Here is a 23099-nt window from a genome sequence, read left to right on the forward strand (position 1 = left end):
CTCTTATTCTCTTCTCGTTCTCTTGTCGTTCGTAGCTCGTCTCACTCTTATCAGAGCTCGTACGCGCGCCTAACACCGTTCACCATCCCTCTTTTACCTCCGTTTCACAAACCCCTGACGTGTGTCCTCCACTCGGAAACATCCCTTCTACTCTCCCCTACCATCCTATTTCTCCCCGTTGAATCGTAGCATCGTTAATCCGTTCTACGCCGACGGGATCACATACTACTAGCCGGCCTCGTAGCCACAACGCATGGCGATGCAGGTAGGATAACGTCGGCTTGCGCGTCGTTAACGTCGTCTGTCCTCGGTTACAACATCCTCGGCTTCTCTCTACCACCTCCATCCCTTTCCTCCCCTCTCCACCTCTCGAGATCAAGAAATGCGGATAGATACATGTTCGTATGTTCGATAGGGCCTTGTCGTCAATCCTCATCGCTCATGATAGATCTTTTAGTATATATTTTTTATAGAGAGATCGAGTTATATATCATATATTATTTTTTAATATGACTAATTACATATCAACGATAATCTATGAATGAATAATAATCTATCGGCTTATTATATCGATCAATGGTAATACTAACGATTCATCTTTTTTTTTCTTCTATTGAATATTTATATATAATGACTTTTATCGATAAGGAATCATCTATTCAAGGAATGAAATATCTTTGAAGTTGATTGGTAAATATGCGATAAATATCATATGATATTTTTTGATTGAAACGAATTAATTATTCATATATATATATATATATATATATATATATATATATATATATATATATATATATATATATAATATCATTTACTTGATTTTGTTTTTTCATTTAAATCCTGAGCTCCGAATATGTGCGAATGAAAATTATTATTTTTAAATTAAAGAAGTTTTATGAAGTAAGTTATAACGTCGGTACATATTATGAAATAATTTTTTTGCCTCATCATATTTTTTTAAATAGAGATTTTATAATAGTAAAATTTTATCACGAGTATTCCTCGACGACAAATTTTTCATTATTCGTTAGACCGATAAAAGAGTCGACACACACCCACCTGAAGTGGGAAAAGTCGGTGACCATCTACAGAGAATGACAAACCTATACGAAACGACTTTTCAAAGCCATCCCTCACTCACTCTGACAAATCCTTCATCCTTCTTTTCTATTTTGCCATCCGATGGAACGGCCGTGCATTCGCAGATAAACGATCCCTTTACACGCTACTTCGCGTGAAGGATTAGCGAGAAGTACGTCATATATCTCTCTCTCTTTCTTTTTCTCCCGCATTGCTCTCCTCCCGGATAATGAAAGTTGAGAAACGTCCACTTGCGAAAAACGAAACGCAAGTATTCTTCGAGAATATTGTCAAGGAATTCCTGTTTTCTGTTTTCTCTTTAAAACTTATCTTTTTTAAAATTCTGGTATTTTAATGGAGGAGAAAAAAAAACCATTAAGACAACATCTTTTCAAACTATTCCTACATTTATTATATCTTATTTTATATTTTAGCAATATTAATTACAGAAAAGGAAAAAAGAATATATATATATATATATTTGTTTAGCTCTAAAATTTATCACGTTCATCGTAATGAGAAATTAATAGGACGTAAAAGTTATGAAAAGACTTGTAAACGTTATTTATTCAAAATTAAATAAAATAAGATAAATGAAATAATTAGGATTAAAACTGGGAAAATAATAGATATTTAATTCGTGCGTATAAAGACGTAATAGTTTACGTCTTTGAATTTTCTCTCTTCCGTTTAGTCTAGTATCAGAATATAATATTAAAATATAAATTAATTTGATGAAAATCTCACGTTCTTGAAATAGTTAATTGAAATATGTATATGAAAATCAATCAGCAGGAGTTAGAACGAGATCATCGACTTTTTAACATCGGCCTACCAAATTTCACGATTACGGGCAAACGTGCTCCATACAATTTAATTCTTTGATGAGTGTTTAACGGCTACAGCGGGTACTCTTTCAATTAGTATTCCGTGCGGTTGAGCGCCGCAGTCAGCACATAATTTGTCCGTTTCACGACAGTGCTCATCAATATTCTCCAACGGTACAAATGCGGAATGTTTCGTTTATATTCCGCTTCGCTTCTTACTTGGATTTTTTACTTGGCCCGAGGGACAACATTTTCGAAGCTCTTTTCTCCTTAGGATTTGTATTTCACCAAAAGTTTCACAACCGAATCTAGTACCCTCTTTTTGTCAGATTGTTTTAATCGAATTCTACATGTAACTTGAAAAAACGAGGAAGAATTTTGGCAAAGCTAAATTATGGAAAAAAATGTGTCGGATGGAGATGTCAAGAATAAAGATAGCAGTTGAAATAGAATGATATTTGCATGGTTGAAAAACGACGATGTGTAATCGGAAAGAGAAAAAGTCAAACACATTGATGGGATGGATAGGAAGAGTAAGAAATAGTACGTTGATTTTGCTCTCCTTAACCTTGCACGAACGTGTTACGAGTGCAGGAGGACTTTCGACTGATTCCGTTGATATCACCTAGTCCAATGTCTTAAAGTATGCTAGTGCAGTAATTTAACTTTGTATATATCTTGAATAGCTTGCTTGACGCATACCAATGGTTTTGATGGTTTGTACGAACTGCATAGGTCGAAGTGCGAAAGGATGTCTTAAAACCATTCGTAGAACAATACCGCACGTCAGCCTAGGGAAATCGTGCAACCATCAAGTATCCCTACTCTTTCAGTTACCCCACCTCCCCCTCTCACTATCATCAGCAAGAGCGAAGAGCGTTTGTTGCTATCAACCTACACCAGCGCCCTTCCGTTCAGACGTTCATCGAGCAAACGAAAGTGTAAAGGGGTAGAGGAAGAAGGATTGAGTGAAGGAGAACAAGGCATTCGCACCTTCTGCTTTTCTGCTGCTATGCAATTTCAAATTAATTATGCATCGACCCATCCCCTTAGTATAGTAGGCAGGCGTCGAGTAATACTAGGCCGGTTCACGCCTCCGTGGCCGAAAGAGGCAGCTAATAAACCGGCATCAATTAGTCGACACGCTATACCGTGATCTGTACATATACCCTTACTGTCCGTAGTATTCACCAGTCGGTTTCGTCCTTGATACGCTTGATGCGAACGAACGAAGCGAAAACCACCAATTCTTTTTATTTCTTTTTTCTTTTCTTTTTTTTTTTGTTTCGATTTTCCATCTTTCTCTCTCTCTCTCTCTTTTTTTTTCTCTCTTTTTCTTTCCCTCCCTGTCTTTGTCTTCCCAACGGTTGACGCTCTCGATGTAACCATCCGCGAACGAACAAATGTGGGTGATAAAGGAGAGGAGAATGGGAGGAACGACAAGGTGCGGATGCAAACGCGGGCGCAAAGCCGGAAAGGGCGAAAGGGATCGGCGATATGGGGTCGGAGTGTGGTGCTCCTGAAGCGGCGTGCTCGTGAAAGTGGAAACACGATCGACCGTACTCGCGCGGTCGCTCGGAAAGCTTAAATCAACTTGATTTAAATCGCTGAATCCAAAGTCGAACGACGAACGAACGAACGAACGAACGAACGAACGAATGAACGCGCATGCTCTCTTTCTCTCTCTCTTTATTTCTCTCGAAATCGTTTAAAGCAATTCCCTCTAGGTAGAATACTTTAAAAAGTCAGCATTACAATCTCCTTCTTTTACTTCCCCTCAATCTTTGATAGACGATCGAAGATCCATCGACAATATGTAGTAGCAAAAGGACAATACCAAGGAAGACAAGATTTCGTTCGTAGCAAAACGAATTCCCACGTGACCAAGGGCATTTCTACGTGGGCATCTCCGAACGTGTTGCACGATTTCACAATGTTTCGAATGTCGACGAGAACCAATCCGATTATTCGTTGTAGCTTGCTGCCGTTCGAAACGTTTCGGCTTCTCATTGCTCCGAGAGTAACGACAGGACTAAGCGGATTATTCGTTTCGCCTGATAAAAAAGCTGATGCTACCACTCGTTATTTCTTTTCGACTTTAGCTTAACGCGTCGTTGCACCGATCATCCCTCGTATCAACGGTGTTATCCGTCGTGGTATACGTAAAAAAAAAGAACAAGAAAAAGATAAAAAAGAAGAAAGAAACGAAAAGAAAGAGGAAAAAAAGAAATAAAAAAAAGAGAATACAGAAGAGCGAATGATAAAAAAAAAAAAAAAAAAAAAAAAAAAAAAAAAAAAGAGAAGAAAAAGATACGACGAGGTGCGTCATATCTGATCGGATTCTTCCTTTTCGAACGGCAGGTAAGTACCTACTTCGTGTAAAAAAGTTCAGACCGAGAGTTGGTCGAAGAAGGCCAAAACTTTTCTGTTTTTCCACTCGTTGCTATTCATGACCAGATGGAAAAATCGTAGTAGAGGCTAGTCGGGGATACGAGTCTTGGCTTGGTAAAGGATGGAAGGGGAAAGAAGAAGGAGAAGAGGAAAAACCGAGGTACGGTGCAAAAGAAGGGTGGAACTTTCGAGAAAGTATTATCCCAGGGGTTTTTCCTTCGATGCTCGGTCGCACTTTTAAGTCGAAGCGAGTTGTCCCCGACGACGACGACGACGACTACGACGATGAAGACGAAGAAGCTCGTTCAACTCCCTCCACCCTATCTCTTTACCCTTCTTCTTTCTCTATCTCTCTCGTTTCTCCTCTCTTAGTTGTCTTCGTGTCATCGAGGATCTCATTAAAAGCATCGCGAGCCACTCGATTACTTACCCTTCCTGCACTTTGATTTTTCTCATCCCTTTCTACCATTGACCGTACTCTCTAGTTGACCCGTATAAGTACGTGCTGAATTAATGAGACGATTCTCTTTATCCCCCACCCCAACCGATCCCCTGTTCCTCTCTAACCTTCTATCCCTTTCCTTTTTTTTTTCTCCTCTCGAGCAAGCTCTCTCGCCGATCGAGTATCGTTAAAAAAATACTTGCCTCTGGTTCTCTGATTGAAGAAACCGTGTAGCAACGAACCAATCCGACGAATAATCAAAGTTATGTTTTCCTTATTTCAACGCATCGAACCCGTAACCTATATAGTAAACTTATTTCTCTGCCTACCGTTTCTTTCTTTGTGAAAATATTTATTTGCAAGGAAAAGCAAAAGAATAGAATTTCTCTCTTTGATGATAAGATTATCCGTATTATTATATATTCCTTTAATTGACGAGAGACAGAGAAAGAGAGAGAGAGAGAGAGAGAGAGAGAATTCTTTTAATTGAGAAAAGAGTATTCTAGGAGAATTTCAATTGGCTTCTCGCCATTGAAATACTTCAGGAATATTTTTAAATCGTAAATAAAAAATCAGATTTGTTGATCGGGCAAAATGTTAGAGCTGAGAAAATTGGGGTCGTCGCTCTTTTACTTTGTTCCGCGAAGGAGAGCTCGATCGCAGATCGTAGTCGGCCCGTTTACGGCATGTCGCTTCCACGTTCCTCGACGAAGTATTGAAAGTAAATTTAGCAGGAAATCGGCGTGTCATGGCGTGACTCAGGAGCCGAGCAGTTTACGGCAGGGCGGTCTAAGTTTGACGTTGGAATCGATTGGACCACAGCGGCACGTCTGGCTCTGCCACCATCGAGATATTTTGGTATTGGTACACCTACTCGATGTCGATTGTGTGCGTCATATCACGGTCACGCGACTTCTATCTCTTTTTTTTTCCCCTCATTTTTTTTTCTCTCTCTCTCTCTCTCTCTCTCTTTCTCTTTTTCTCTTTCTCTCACTCTCTTTCTTTTCTACGTGACTGTGTTTTCAGTTTTCTCATTCCCTTTCATCGAGCTAGGATGGAAAGTGAAACGAAGTATCGTTTGAAAATTGCATAGAAAATCTTCTCTTGGAATTCTAGTACGTCGTAAGTGCATACAAAGTAACGAGTGTCTACAGGAATCGACCTATGAAAGCTCGATATCCCTATCCGATAAAGAGCAAACTTTTATGCAATGTCATTTCTGTGCATAGCTATTCTCTCTTTCTCTTTTTCTCTCTCTCTCTCTCTCTCTCTCTCTCTTTCTCTCTATTTTTCTGTCGCACGTACGCACATTTTCTATCCTTCTTCAAAGCACAAGGGAGCTTTTATCTATCACGATCGACAGGAACGATCTACAATCTTTATACTTTACTTCTCTTCTCGTTTCTTTCGCCCAGAAAGCCAGCAGGTGTCTACTGATACTTTCGTCGAAGGGTATCGTTTTGTTCTTTTTCGTGCGAAGATTATCGTCGACGATGAAAGTTAAATCACCGTGATTTCAAAGTTACCACGAAGAAAAGGTGGGGTAAGAGAAAGAAAAGTAGAGAAAGAGAAAAAAAAAAGAAAGAGAAAGAGAGAGTGAGTGAGTGAGAGAGAAAAGGTCGAAGTAGGATAGCAAAGCTGGCAGACTGCTTCAGTGACAACTTTACTTCTTCCATTAATCAACCCTTTCCGTAGCCTTTGTCGTTACGTACGTTGCTGTGACCGGCGGAAAATAATAGAGAGAGAGAGAGAGAGAGAGAAAGAAAGAGAGAGAAATGACTGTTGTACGCTACGCTCCATAGTCACCTTGTTCTGTTGCTCTTAACGCTAATGCTACCCACCGATGTTCGAACTCGAAGAAAAAGGAAGTTGGATGAAAAAGGAAATCCATCTGCAAAGGACTCCGCCGAATCGATCGACATATTCTGCTATCCTTTCCTACGTTACTTTCTACTATCGTATTTTCAACTTTTCGGGCACACGAAAGAATCATTCCCTCGTCGAGACGGGTAGAAAGTGTGGAAGGGAGGTTGGTAGGACAAGAATTTGATCGAGCTCACCATCCGATTCCAGTTTTCTCTTCGTTTTTCTTCCTATTCTCGCATTTCTTCCCGACAGAAATTTACGAGTAGCTAGATAATTTATCGATTCGCTATCGTTATCGTGATTATTGGAACAACGTTGTCTTTGTCTTTGTCTCTCTCTCTCTCTCTCTCTCTCTCTCTAATCAAACTTCTCCATGAAATGTGTATCGAGAAAATATTGAGCTGCAAAAGCGTATTAAGCTTTTCAGGAACGTACTTAATAGAGATTACTTTATGATGCTCCAACAAGTAATCCTGATGAAAAACCGCAAGCAGAGAAGTTATTCGTTATCGAAAAAAGTCCCATCTTTCGTAACATCGATATTACGAAGCTACCATCGGCAATTTGTACTAAGGAAGAATCAATTTCTCCGGGTCAAGCTACCGTTATCGATAATTTATAATTATACGAGAACTTCCGAAAATGAAAATTCATGACATGGTTAGATTAAACATTATCGATATCGTAGTAAACTCTTCTTTTTTATTCGATACTTTAAACAATATACTATCTTGTTATTGGAAATTTATAAAAATGAAATATAATCTATAGAAGTTACATATATATATATATATAAATATATATATATATATATATATATATATATATATATATATATATATATATATACATATTACATACATAACGAAGCTTCTTAGCTTCATTAAATATACTGTTTTCCTTTTCCATTTATTTATCTTTTCCTATTTCATTACATTCTCTTTCTCTCTCTCTCTCTCTCTCTCTCTCTCTCTCTCTCTCTCTCTCTCTCTCTCTCTGTTTCGATCGATCGATCGTTGTTTCAGTTCGTCGACGTATTATAATATTCCGGTATTTATCATCGAATTCGATGATCTATCGAACGGAAAGTGAAAATCTGCCAGAGACACGTCACTTCTGAAAATTGTTAATAGCATTTGAGAAAAAGGTATAATTAAAGATGCGGAGGCATAATGAGGTTTGGAGGAAAGGAAAGAAAAGGAAAGGAAAGAAAAGGAAAGGAAAAGGGAGAGATAGCACGGAAAGAAATGGCAAGGGAAGAAACGGTAGAGATAAATTTTCGACGCATTTACAGTTACCAAGACGAAGGAAAAATATTATTTGAGATAAATGTCGATGGTCGTTAAGAGCCAATTACTCGACTAATTATTTCTTTGTTCTTAGTAGTATTTACTAACTTCGTTTAAGAAATCTGAGTATTCTTTAACCGAAAATGAAAGAACACATTTTGACTTTTGTTTCTTCTGAAAAAAAAAGAAAAAAAGAAAAAAAAAACAATTGAAGAATAAGAATAATATCATAGTTACCTTTAATTACGTTTACAATATTAAAATCCTCCTTTTATTAATCCGTCCTATTTCTTTTCTTCTCTCTTTTTTTTTCTTTTTTCGTTTTTTTTTTTTTTCTTCATCAACGAACCATTCAACTAAAACGTTTTTCGTCTCGTTAATTCAAAAACTTCTTGTACAATATACATCCATAGTACTATACTTTAATTCTTGGTAATTCTACGAAATACATATCAAAATGATACTCTTTTTCTCTTCTAAAACACTTTGCTTTACGTCCATCCATTCTCTTTTCTTTATATGCAGTTACATTTTTGTAATGCCATACGATCATGCTCGTTGAAACGCCAGCATATAAGCGACAACGCATTCCATCCCTTTCTCTTCTTTCTAGCGTCGCCGCAATGTTTCGCTTTATACTTTTATATTCTCCGTTGAAAGACATTTTTCCTTTCTGAACTCTCCGTGCAATGCCATACTCTAGACGAGATTTCGAAATTCCATTCTAACGAAAGAATCGATTCTATATATGTATATATCTTCTTTTCTAACATACGCGCAAGGAAAAATAAAAAAAATTTCTCTCTCTCTCTCTCTCTCTCTCCTTCTCTCCCCCTCTCTCTCTCTATCCATCTATCTACCTCTTTATCTCTGTTTCTGTATATAAAAGTAACAAGGTCTCTCTTTTCATCTCCTTGGATCGTCTCAATTCGTCGATCATATCGAAAGCATGAGGATGATGTAATGTTCATGCGAGGATGAAGATCCGAGATGAAATAGATTTCAACCCTCTCTCTCTCTCTCTCTCTCTCTCTCTCTCTCTGTCAAGTATGAAAGAAAGAAAAAGATCGAAGAGTACTGCTATTCGAGGAAAAATAATGCTGATATCCGATCACAATAGGGACACAATGGACAATGGAGAAACGACGACTGTCCGATTCCAAGCACTCAAAAGAATTGGTCGGTGGTTTCTTGACCCCGTGTAACGTGGCCAAAGCTTGCCTTTGGATAGTTCAAAACTCTCTAGGAGCAGGTGGCTTTGGAATCGTGTCCCGAACGAAACTGCTCCTACCTTCTCTCGATCTCTCTTTTCAACCAATTTTCCTTCCTTTTCTCCTTTTTTCTGGTTCTTTTTTTTCCTGTTTTTTTTTTCTTTTCCTTTTTTCTTTTTCTTTTTTTTTTTTTCTACACATATAAACACACGTTCATATAAGTACTATAGAAATTGGAATTGGTCATTCTCTTTATGTTATAGACAACGAAAAAAAAGTTTCGATGGTTCTCGACAAAAAAAGAAAAAGAATGAGAGAGAGAGAGAGAGAGAGAGAGAGAACAGAAGAAGAAGAAGAAGAAGAAAAAGAAGAAGAAGAAGAAAGAAGAAATTTTAAACGTTACCTCGAGCTCGCGTGTTTCCCTATATAAGTTCGTAATAAAAATAAAAGGAAAAGGATAAGTCGAAAAGAAAAAAAAAAAAAAAAAAAAAAAAAAAAAAAAAAAAAAGTAGAAAAAAAAATTAATGAAAATATAAGCAAGGCATTACGACAGGGACGTCATTATTCGCTACGTCTCGACGCCGAATAATAAATAATTTTTTCTCCTTTAGAAGGGAAACGCTCTTTCTCACCGTTCATCTTTCTCCCTGTAATCTTCGCGCTCTGCTACGATACGCTCAAAGGGATGTGCAAAATCGCGTGATGCGCTGTATCCAAACGAGCGTACACGCGACGTGGAAAGAATCAACGAGCTGTGTTCCACGCCGATTCCTGCTCTGTAAAGCAGAAAAACAGGCTGCACGAGCCTTTTTCTCTTCCTTCCTAGGAAAAGGGCATCCCTTTCCAAAGGGATCTTCTCTCTCTCTCTCTCTCTCTCTCTCTCTCTCTTTCTTTCTTTCTTTTTTCCTTTTTTTTTACTGCACTTTTCATGTCTTACTTAAAATTTATTATATTAATTTCTCCTAAAGAAATTTAATTGTTGTCGATTAAAGTATTGATATCAAATCCAAGATAATATAACCATTTACGAGCTTGTAACGAAACACTCGATACAAGTAGATACACGCGTTAGACTTCAAGCAGATTTCGCTAGTAAATCTGAGTTTACGAAGGATTCAACGGGTCTCTGGCTCGCGGCAGAAATTTATGTGCGGCCGTTCTCTTCCGTTACGCGGTTATGCATTCGCTCGTGTGTTGGTACAACGAGTCTACCCGTATCGCACCCACTACATCGGTCTTTGTAATGCATAGTAATCGATAGATGCTCCCTATTTTACGTACTTCCGGAACGTTCCTTCAAGCTCGCTCGGCCTCCATCTTAGATAGTGTAATTTCTACGTTGCTAACCGTATCGTATGGTTCAATTTAAAAGAAAGAGAAAGAAAGAAAAAAAAAAAAAAGGAAAAAAAAAGAATCCGTTAAAAATAATATAAAAAATAAATTTTCGACAAAAGAAAAAATTCGTGAGGATATTCTTCTATACTCGATAAATAAATCGTCTTAGTCTATCTTATATTATTATATTATTATTATTATTATTATTATTATTGTTATTATTATTATCGTCGATAAGAAAACATTTTTATACGGGATATATCGACTCGTTGAAAGAAGATTTTCAAACTATAAAAATGTTCTATCACGACTTAATGGAAAGTTTGATTTCTCGCTTGAATCTTTTCATTGAACGTACGTGTTTCTCAACACTAAGTTGTACGAGGTTAGAGACCGTTTTGTCAGGATCCTCTCAACGGTGGGAACGTGAGATCGTTATTTCATTATGGTTAATTTGAGACTGAGTGCGCTCATGGGGGGGCCCGACCAGATAACAGAGGGATTCGCGTCATTAGAGGGACGCACCTAGTGAAGATTAACGACCTCTATACAGTACAATATCGTACGTTATACTCAATAATATTTATTTATATTTATTTATGATCAACAGTATTTACTATTATCGACTAAACAAATTTCGTACGTTTTGATTTTCGTTCATTGTTCTTGTTCTTTTTTCTTTCATTTTCATTTCTTTCTTTTTCTTTTCCTTATCCAAAGAAAGAAAGACTTCTTGTTTCAATCAAATTACGTATCAAATTACGTTTGAATATTTTCGACATTAACTAGAATATCGAATGTAGAAAAATTGATGCGTCGGCAAAATGTTCGAAAGAAGTTTCTCCGAGACAAAAATATTACCCATCGAATTACGTAAAAGCAAGGAAGAACGTTGAGGTTACTCCTCGTCGCGTTATCGATCCGTCGTCATTGCCCTTTACTGGTCTTCGAGTAAGTAGATAAATAAAGTTGTATTATATAAAAGGAAGTCAACCAGGCTCTCGTATATATTATCTTTTCTATGCAAAACAAAATCAGATATTCTTACGAAAATGAAATATACCTTTAATCATCTGTTCAAATATATTTCATAATAAATTTTTAATACACATTAATATGAAGAGAGATTATAAAGAGCATGTTATTTATTCTTTATAAATAACATTTATCAGATGAACGATCTTTTAAGATAAAAATCCAACGTATTTGAAAGCTAAACCATAGATTATCCGACTTACAAGCGACACACGGATGAATTGGATAAGTTGTTCTATTGGAAGAAAGAAAGGTTAACGATCTTCGAAGTGAACGGCAATATTGGCTTGGAGGATTGACCGGCGAAGTCGCGTTCACGCTTGGAATCTAGTTTGGTGTACCGTTCGCTTTTATATTGAATCGTGTGCGCACGGACGTGAGGTTACAAATACAAACGTACTCCTATATATTCCCACGAATCTCATAGATTTTCTACGGTAAATTAGATTAGGCTTGTCTAACCGCGAGAGAGAAAGAGAAAGAGAGAGAGAGAGAGAGAGAGAGAGAGAGAGTGTGTGTCTCGTTCGAAGCAACGAATAACGAGGATGGTCGTGTGCGCTTTTGTAGGATTTAGGAGGGCGCTTTTCTTTTATCGATTTCTACGATAGAAAGGGTCGGCCAACGAAGAGCTACGAATTCACGAGGAAATTTTGCGCGTCGGTCAAATAAAACAGAAGGTATTTGCTTTTCGACGATATCTTAGTCCTGCGACAGTGAGCTATGTTAGATTCAGAGAAAAAGAGAGAGAGAGAGAGAGAGAGAAAGAGAAAAAGAAAGAGAGAGAAAGAGAGAAAGAAAGAGAAAAAGAGAAGTTTGAGGAAAAAAGTGTAATTTCGAGAAAAACTTCGTGGTACTCTGACTGTACGAGTGGATTAACTCACTTTGTTCTCTCGCCGACTAGATTCCATAGCTCGATATGACTCTGCCTGACCGGGTCGTGAATTTGGCGTTTGCGGAGGTGGAACCATCGATATATATATATATATATATATATATATATATATGTATGTATGTATGTATATATATACACGTAGGTGCATACGTACCAGACAACCGAGCCGTTTCATACGTTTGCCTCCGCTGAAAAGTGGCCTCCCAGATAAAGCGAGAGAACAATAGTACGAAATTATCTATCCCTCCCCCCTCTCCTTTTTCCAAGCTATCTCGAGTGGTTGTAACAGAGAAGTCACTGGATGCGAATAATCGCATCTCGCATTTCCCTTTGTTATCATCCAATGTCGTTCCATTCAAATTGTCCGATTTCGAAAAGTAAATAAAACGTTCGTCATCCGAATATTTTTCAAAAGTTGTTCGAAAAAAATTCGTAAAATCTTATGGGATCTTACGTCGGGACGAATATTTCCTTTAATTTTTTTTCCAAGACAAAACGAGACTAGACTTGGTATACAACAATATTTAGATCATTTACGAGAGACCAAGGTAACAAAGGGAAAAGAGAAAAGGGAAATCGTCGGACGTTAGACATTTCGACGTGCGATTTATGAGAGCCAAGAGAGAGGAAAGAATTTACCCTTGGCACTTCGTATTGCTCTGATGCGTGTACCTTCGACCCTACTAACATTCTTCCCTTCGGAAAACCCAAGAAAACCAAACGAGTTGCCGAACAAACGCACAGCTCGTTTTTCTTTTTCTTTCCTTTCCTTTCCATTCCTTTCCTTTCCTTTCCTTTCCTTTCTTTCTTCATTTCTTTCTTTCCTTTTTGATATTCTGCCACGGAAAATTCTCCTTTTTCAAACCCTCTCATTTCCTATCTCTCTTACTCTTCTTTTTTTTTTTCTACCGTCATCAATTCATTGGAATTTTCGTGACGGTTATCAGCACGATCCAAGATGTTCTCTCTTTTTCTCTTTCTTACAAAGTTAAAAATTGCCTTCTAATGTGATATACGTCGGTCACCATATGGTCGGAAAAGTGCCGCAAAACGGGCGATATTTTTACTTTCCCTAAAACTCCTTTCTTTCTTTCACCTATCTCTTTTCCATAGTCGACCAATTCTTTTCGCATATTCAACGTCTTTCACGCAGAAAGTTATCTACTTTTTATTTTCGATATTATTATTTCTAATTATTCGTAACTGCAGATATATTCTGATTGATGAACGCTTAATACGGCAGCTCTTTTAGTGAATGTAATGTTTCAGATTATGATTTGTCTATTTAGATATGTTAAAAATAAATAACTTACTTTGATATAATGAAACTGACAGATGATTTGCCTCCAATGAGGCCAATTAGTCGGATCTAATTGCACGTTTCGAGTCGAGTCATTAAGTCCGTTTGAGAGATTAAGATTAACAATTTCTAAGTAGATTTAGACGAACGGCCGGGCAGTAGATTGGTACTCGACAATGTTTCGTACTTCGATATACTAGTATTGAATCATTAAATTCACAAAAGTTTACGTACCCGTTGAAAGTATCCAATATATTTCTTTGCTAGAAAGCATTAAACGTTCTAATAAATCGTTTAAATAGGTTTAATGATATTTTCATTATATTTATACGTAACAATCAAAATGAATAAAGGCACTAAAAGTTCACGACAATGAACATAGAAATGGAAACGTGATATTGCTCTTTATTACTGCTGCTATAGTCGGAAAGGCTTGCATAATGCATCGAGTTTTGGCGCCAGAAACGCCATTTCTTCGTCCGACAACACGTTACGTCGATTTTACGATTTCGTCGAGACAACGAAAACGAGCGGAATTTTCTTCTTACTTCCTTTACAAACATATATATCGTCTTCGTACATAGCCGAGATGATCCATCGTGAAAAATAAAAATATATCTATATATATATATATATATATATATATATATATATATAGGAGGGACATCCATTTATATACGTTTCATCCCGCCAACTCGTGGGATAGTCAGCGATAAATAATCGAATTTTTTTCCCTTTCATTTTTTTGTTTTCTTCGTTTTTTCTTTTTTTTTTTTTTTTTTTTTGTTATTCCCCCCACTCCAACTCGCACTGTCGCGTGAATTTAGAGAGAAAAAACAAAAAAAACAAAAAAAAAAAAACAAAAAAAAAAAGAAAGAAAAAAAGGAAAAAAAAAGAAAAAAAAAGAAAAAAGGAAAGAAAGAAAGAAAAAAAAAAAGATCGGTAAAATGGTCGTTATTGCGCTGACTCCGCGTATCAGACGCTCGCGCATCACCGACCGCGAGAATAATGTGACGTGCTTTTTCGTAACGTCAGCTGTTCCGCCACGCTTCGTATTTCGGTATCGCCTCTCTACCCTTTTCCTTTTACTTTTATTTTGAGTTACGTCGCTCGTTCGGCGAACGTTATGCTTGTGGTGAACGTAAGCACACGCGCCACCGCTTAACGTTTCTGTAATTCTACGGTGCTGAAAAGCTTTCTCGTTTCCTCTATTGTTAACGCTCTTTCCTATTTACGCTGTGTTTAACAGGGTGGATTTGCCGAGCACATTTCCACGGGAAAAGTGAGCTCTCTTCGATGTCGTCGCCGATTCTATTGGATGCCACAGGTATCGTTGTGTGTTGTCCTATGTGCGTGTTAACGTACTGCATCAGGGAGAAATGAGGAATCAAATGGTTCTCTTGTTTTACAGAAAGCTTTAAACGTTCTGACCGACATTATAGAACGTTAAAGAAATCGATATAAGTTCTATCAACTTATATTTATTTTTATTTTTATTTTAACAAGAAATCGATTGCATTAAAATTTTATATATAATAATTTTTTTATATATATATATATATTTTTTTTTTTGTTATATATTAAAAACATTTTAAATAAATACGTTTCAGTTTACGTCATTGAAGATTGCACCTAATGCAATAGGAGATATTCCTTCTGACGTATTTCAATTTGATATTTGGAAATATTCCGTAACGATTTCTCTCGACTTATATACAATTCTCCATGATCGAAATGATTTTCAGAGGAAAGGAGAAAGAGATAGGAGATAGACAGTTCCTGTGCAAGTTACACCTTTTGCCTCTCCCACAGGACGACACTTCGAGACACATTCGAGATTGCATTCGATCTTTCCCTGTCTCGATCGAACGACTTATTTTTTTTTTCTTTTCCTTTTCTTTTTTTTTTTTTTTTTTTTTTTTTTATTTTTTTTTTTTTTTTTTTTTTTTTTTTTTTTTTTTTTTATTTTTTATTTTTTTCTTCGAATTAACCTTCTCGAAGCAAAAGAAACGAATGAGAAGATATGTTCGACATTGAATCGGATTCGGAAAGACAGATTTCGATTTCTCTTTGGCTTTTCACAGGTGGACAGCCGGATGGAAAGTGTCAACCGTTCACGGATTATCGGTCTCTAACGGCTTATGAAATACGAGACGATTTTTATATCTCCGCGTTGAATCATACTCCAAACCAAACGTATTTCTTGTTCCCCTTTCGTTGATTCGTTCGAATCGGATGGATTCGTTCGAATTGGATGTCCGTGTGATATAAAAATTTTTTTTTATAGGAGAAAAGGAAAAAAGTAACGTGAAGGTAACAACAAGTGTCGTGGAGATGAGAAATTATCGTTGTGAACCATCAGACCGTCTCAAAAGCGATTCGATTTAGGTGAAGCATTGTAACGGATAAGGTAACAAATTTGCTTTCGAGTTCATCACGAATGTCTCCGGCACAATTTCGCGTGCTACTGCCAGTGACAATAGCCGAGGAGAATGGAAGACCGAACTAACTTTGAAAAGTCAATAACGTTTCACAATTAGTAATTTCAAGCGTGTGTCTATGAGAGAATACGACAGGTAAAATTTATTGCTTTCGTGTAAAACATTGGATTATTTATTATTAACGAACGACGACATTCTTTCATTGTTTCTCGTTGATCGAAATTTTCTCTCTTCTTTTTTTTCCTCCCCCCCTTTCTTTCTTTCTCTCTTTCTTTCTTTCTTTCTTTCTTTCTTTTTTTTTCCCCTTTTTCCTCTTTTCTTTTCTTCCTTTTTCCTATTTCCGTCATAAAATTTCATTCCTTTTTCTAGGAGAAAGGTAAAACGAAAATTTTCAATTTGCCCCCGCACAACAGCACAAAGATTTTCGCGCAATTTACGTAGCTCGTTCCAATGTGGAATCGTTTTCTCGCGAAGCGACACGGTGGTACTCGTCCACAACAAATGCTGGATCTGCAAAATCGCACGGACGTAAATAACCGCAAAATGAAACGCGCGGAACGCGTTGCTCCGAATTTCTCCGCTGCGGTCGATGTGTTTCGCTTTATACGGCTTGTCACGCGCAGCATTCGTTCACGTAATAAAAACAAGAGTCTTGAAAATGAACGCTTTCGTTTAGAAGATCTCGAATATTTATAGTCTCCATTCCGTCATGTTTGTAACGCTTTAGACAATTTTTTATCAGAGGGAATATATTTTTCGAAATCTCTGTTAGTAACTCTCGACTATATTTCGTTTCTCCGTGACGCGCATACTTTAAAACACCACGTTACACCAATATTTGTCGATGTCTCCAAAAGATTATAGCGAGTTCGTGTGATTATACAACGTTAAAAATTTGACGAAATTTATAATTTACGAATTTTCTCCTTTTCTAAAAGAGATTTTCTTTGCTAATACATTTATATAAATCACAGAGAATACAATTGGAAATGCGAAAATAAATATTGAATATTTGAATAAAAATCAACTAATTCTAGTGATTTTCTCGGTTATTTTTTATTGTTTTTTTTTCTTTTTTTTTTTTTTTATTTGGAACATACATATATATATATATATATATATTTTTTTTTTTTTTTTTTTTAATAAAGTATTACTATTCTCACGGTATCGAAGCCGAACTTTCGATTTCCAAGAACGTTCGAAACTTCAATCAGCTTGCGGTAGCTCAAGTTCGCGGTAGAGTATATCTCGTGATTAAATTCACTCTCACGTACCACGAGTGAACCCTTTGAGGCGGAATAATTTCTAAACGATGCGGCGCATAAAACTTTCGTCTCAAAGGCCCTACCGTAATCATTATCGACGGAATGGATTGCGTGCAATAAATATAAGTTGTATTTAAGGTGTATTAAAAAAATGTCTATGACATAGAAACGTTCTTTATATTATATCGTGCTATTAAACAAATTCAAAATTGAAATTGAAATTTGTTACCTGTAAAATGGACGATGACTTCTTATTTCTTCTCTCCAACATTTTGCTTATAATTCTATTATATCGTAATATGGTTAAGAAAAAATAAAAATATAAAATTATAATACTCGATTGTCGATAATAAATTAATAAATGAAAATAAACAAAAAATATCTATTTGGTTAACTAAATCGGATGATATCTTTAGGTGATATATATATATATATAACACATATATATGTATACATGTGTGTATACACATACACACATGCATATATATTGAATATATATGTATATATATATATATCGAAGCTCGGTAAAAAGTAGCAGTTAATTAAATAAAAAAAAAAAGATAAATGAAAAATAGCAAATGATATATAGACGACATTAACTTCCAATCTTCTTTTATGTATTATCAAAAGCTAAATCGATAGAGACAGGACAACGTAGTACATCGAAATACTGATTCTCACAAATTAGTACGACTTATTGTCAATAATTGTACGTTAACGGAATTTACAATCTATTTTGAAAAACGATTTAAAACCATTCGGTTTATTCGATGTGATCCTGGCAATAAATGATTTTCGCAGTGATGGCAGTGATGTATTCGATTTATTAAGATATTCAGACTGACAGTTTCACTATCTACATCTACATCTTCATTCTCAGGATCTTCCGCGAAGCATCCGCGTGTGCATAAAAATGTTTCTCGTCATAGTGAAAACATCGGTCATGATACATTAATAACATATCTATAATGTTAGGTTTAATCCGATATATACTATATATATATATCGATGGCAGTTAAAACCTCGATTCTGAATTCTCTACTAAACAACGCACAATCATTATCGGCATTATCATCTTTATCGTTATCCCTCTCATCGTTAATTTTCATTCTCCTAAACGATTTGCTATTACTCGAGTAGCAGCCTCGAGTCATCATCATTCGCATAAACGACCGTCTCTCGTTCGATCGCATTGCAAATCTATCTACATTATTTACATAATCGATTGCGGCAAAGGCGCATGATATTGATAACATTTTTCATTTCTTGTTTTCACATCTATCATATGTATTTCACATTTATCTTTCTTATCTTATTTCACACGCGTTTTGCGTTCGAACCGACGGCCAACAATTCAAACTGTCAGGTACAACGTAAGAGAAGAAGTCGGAGAGGCTGAAGCAATGCGAAGCTTTCTGAAAAAGCTGGAAGCCTGGCACGATTTCTGAAATGGGATCGAAATATGCAAGACCTCTTAGACGTTTCACCGTTTTATTTATGACGAACCACTTGCCGATATTTATACAAGGCAAAGAGACCTCTGGAGTTACACGAGTTCGATTCGATCGAACTATTTTTTCGAGTGCTACTCGAAACGTACACGTTCGAAATATCCATCTTCGATATTCTCAAGAAATATAAATGAAACGAACACACGTTTTCCCAACGAAAAATCTAACGTTCTCTTTTAACCAATTCGCGTGAATCCGTCGGATTTTCTTTACTCGAAGTCACCCTCAAAACGAAACGAAACGAAACGAAACGAAACGAAATGAAACGAAACGAAACGAAAAGAAACGAAAAGAAACGATAGAGAGGTCCGCATTTTCTATTACCCTTTTCAAATAGAAATTCAAATTACTAAGAAGACGAAGATATAGCGAAAGACATTCGATTAATGCTGCTGAACTTTTTCAATATACGGCGGCCAATGCCAATTGTTTCCTTTTTCTTCTTTTTTTTTTTTTCTTTCATTTTTTTTTCATTTATATATATATATATATATATATATATATATATAATTTTTTTTTCTTTTTTTTTTTTTTTCAATCTTTCTATTTGATATAATCGCGCTTAATTGTACGAAACCAAGCCACGAAGCTCTATGCGACGTCGTTGTCGATGATTCGAGGCTACACGATATAATATACACCGCCTCTCGTCTCTCTCGTCATTTTTCTCTTTCCTCTCTCGGACGTCGAACTAAGCCGCCTACAGCTTTTTATTTAAACACAGTCATCTCCTCTCTTTTTATCATACTTCGAGCATATTCTTTGCCTGCTCTTCCTCTTATTGTTTAGACGTCATACCAAAGTCGAGGCTAAGCAATGGCAAAACTATTTTTATCACGAAACTCGATTACATTCCTTTTCTCTCTCTCTCTCTCTCTCTTTCTCTTTTCCTTCTTCTTTTCCTTTCACTCTCTCACTCTCATTCTATCTCCATCTAACTATATGATTCGCGCTTATGTATGTACATATATATTATATTTATACGTATATGCCTATATTTCTTGTTAATCGGTTTTTTTTCTATTTTCTTATTTTTTCTTTTTTTTCCTTTTTCTTTTTTTTTTTTTTTTTTTTTTTTTTTTTTTCTTTCGTACGTATATGTATATTTACTAGATATACAATTTTCTCTCCACGCGTTTTCCTTTTTCGACGAAATCAAAAAGTATCGACGCTAGGTATATTCAGTTTATCGAGAGTTTTTCATTTAAAACGATAACACTGAGAAACTAGTGTGATATGAAAAGAAAATGAAAATTTTACGTAGGCTCGATATTACTCCGTTTATATCTTGCTATTTCTCTTCCTCCTCTCTCTCTCTCTCTCTCTCTCTCTCTCGATATATCGCTTTTCGTTTCGGGTATGACGATCGACTTATCGAAAAAGGAAAAACTCTTATTAAAAAGAACAGATCTAAAATACCTACGGTTTATAAGGATGATCCAATTTCCTTTCGCGGACAATAAAAGGCGACCAGTATTCGCTTTTCTCGTCCCCGAGAAAACACCGACGACCGATAGCTATAAGGAACGTGCCGCGACGTACTAAACGATCCTTCGCGAGAAGGTATTTCCTTGAAAAAAAAAAAACCTCGCAAAAAAAGTTACTACGTCGAGAATATATGTAGGAAGAAACGGTGATGGTAGGAGGAAGAAGAGGAGGAGGAGGAAGGGGGAAGGGGGATGAATAAGAGCGAAAAGAAAATTTTACGTCAAACGAAACTCGTGAACGAAATCGGCGAATATCGCTTTGCTTCGATGCAACCATTACTATGACACTAACAAAATATTATTAAAAAAAAAAAAAAAAGAAGAAATAAATAAATAAATAAGTAATAATTTTGCAAATCAAAACTCGGTGATACGATATAACACGTTCATGATTTTCAATATCGATAAAGGAACTTTAATTACGTTCGTAAGAATCGTCGAATCCGAGTCGAAAAACGATAAACGTTTTATACTATGATTATCTACGAAATCATGTAATATAACATGATGATAAAACGAATGTACATATATCGACGATAAGAAAGGAAGAAGAAATTTTCTATATATACTATTTTGTCGATACTTACGAGCAACATTTTTTCCAGTCTTCCCTTTCGCTCTCTAACACAGAAAAGGGCTCTCTATGCCCCTGTCTTTACTGCGACACTCACACAATATATCAATATATATATATATTAATATATTTATATATTTATATATTATATATATATATAATATCTTTTTTTTCTAAATCTTTCTCACGCGTTCATTCTCTCTCTCTCTCTCTCTCTCTCTCTCGCTCTCTCGCTCTCTTTCTTTCTTTCTTCTTCTCGTTCATTCACTCATTCTCTGTCTCTCTCTCTCTCTCTCTCTCTCTCTCTCAATCTTTCTCTTTCTCTCTTTTTCTCTGTTTAAGTCTAGCTTTAGTATGAAAATAATTTCAAGCGTGGCCGACATCGTCGCGTTCGGGATCCGTCGCGCGGCCGGAAACGGCACACCGGACGCACCGTCCAATAAACACTACAACTGGAAGCCCCGTTCCCGTGATGCGAGAATCATCTTCTGACGGCATTTAGGAGCAACGGGAGAAGGCTCGGCAGAAGAAGATGAAGTAATAAGCGGGGCTCGCGAACAACGCCCAGATTTAACGCATCCGCGGGCAAATCTCCTGGTGGCATCATCGATGGTGGCTCATACTCGTTCTCGTAATCTGTAAACAGATATACAAAACATACACACATTTTTTTTTTCTTTCGATTGATTTATTCGACGCAAACATGGACATACGTCCGATTGAACGTCTACGTTGTTTCTTTTTTTTTTTTTTTTTTTTTTTTTTTTTTCATTATTAACCTTTTGCTAATTTTCATTATTTTCTTAAATCATTCGAAATATGCTTTCGCATATTATTATTATATCTGAGAAAATAATTTTCTATAAAATTATTTTTATTCTAATGATTTGTTTTAATTAACTGAATGTATAAAGCATCACGTAGCACATCAGTAATTTCATGGATTTCATCACAATTTCATCTGCAAAAGATTAATTATATTGAATGCTATTGAATAAATATATCTAACGAGCTGTAATAATTTATAATGAGATGTGATATTTAATTAAAATTAATTGTCAATGTAAACTCTTGTCATTGTAAAAATTCCGAATAGCTTTTATTTTCGAATTTTTGGAAACTTGTAACAATTGGAAGCCATCAAATGACACAACTAAACCAAAAAAGAAATCTTTTTTTACGAAAACAAATAGAAATATAAAAGATGAAAGAAGAATAAGAGATAGGTATGTTCTTTAATGACTTACAATTGTTGCGAATTTTTTTCAAATTCCAAGATATAATTATACGGAATCTGAGTCGGTATCATTGTTAATTATACAACTATAATAAACATGAACAGAATACGAGTTATTAATTTATGTTGTAAATAATAAATAAAAATAATATTTAGAATAAAATTTGTTTAATATTTATTAAGGAATGTCTATTTTAAGGTTTATTTTATGAATTCTCATGATCACAATTTTTTATCCAATTTCAGTGATTAAAAGATCATACGAAAGATAAACGCATTTAACACGAGATAATCGTTTCAGATTTTCAAAAGAGGCTTTTACTTCCCTGTTAAAATTATTAATTTTTTGAATATAATTCTTTTTACAGAGAAACTGAGAAAATAATCTCTTGTATAAAATTATTGTCTTTCGATTGAGCCCATGTTTAGTAAAATCGGATAAAAATTGCGATTGTGAGAATGCATGGGGTAAACCCTTTACAAGCACAAAGAGAACTTTTTTAATCTAAAAAAAAAAAAAAAATATATATATATATTTTTTTTTCTTATTAATAACAATTTCGAAATTCGATTAACATGTCGAACAAGTATAGCTCGTCGAAAAGTTTGTTTTCAAGGAAATCGCGACATTCGATTTATTGCGTGCGTTCTAACGTGCGAGCAAAGTCAATCGATTTACCGGAAGGGCCAAGGGGGAAACAGAATTGTACGATGGTTGAAAAGAAAAGCAAAGGTAGACGGAGAAAGAAAATAACGAGAATTCCGTCCTCCTTTCATCCAACTCTACACTTGTTCGATCTGAACCGTAACCCGCAAAGTTCTACCCTGTTCTGTCCCTCGAGGCGACCGATGGCCGGAGGTCACCGAAGCTCGTTTTTCATTAATTGAAAGTAAACGTCGCGAGGAGAAAAGT

At 35.9% G+C, this 23099-nt stretch overlaps 1 protein-coding gene across 4 annotated transcripts in view; it reads right to left on the reverse strand.

Annotated features, from left to right (window-relative positions):
* Positions 1-21199: 21199 nt before the first annotated feature.
* Positions 21200-23099, reverse strand: part of LOC124954653 (lachesin-like) — a 138001-nt gene continuing 136101 nt past the window's right edge. For 3 of the 4 annotated variants that reach the window (XM_047507896.1, XM_047507895.1, XM_047507897.1), the window contains one exon: positions 21200-21585. In XM_047507896.1, coding sequence (XP_047363852.1) covers positions 21431-21585 — 155 coding nt within the window. In that variant the 3' untranslated portion in view covers positions 21200-21430. The remainder of the gene's footprint in view (positions 21586-23099) is intronic. The other variant, XR_007102601.1, reaches the window with a different exon arrangement.

Source organism: Vespa velutina, chromosome 16 (assembly GCF_912470025.1).
Source record: "Vespa velutina chromosome 16, iVesVel2.1, whole genome shotgun sequence".
Lineage (NCBI taxonomy): Eukaryota > Metazoa > Arthropoda > Insecta > Hymenoptera > Vespidae > Vespa > Vespa velutina.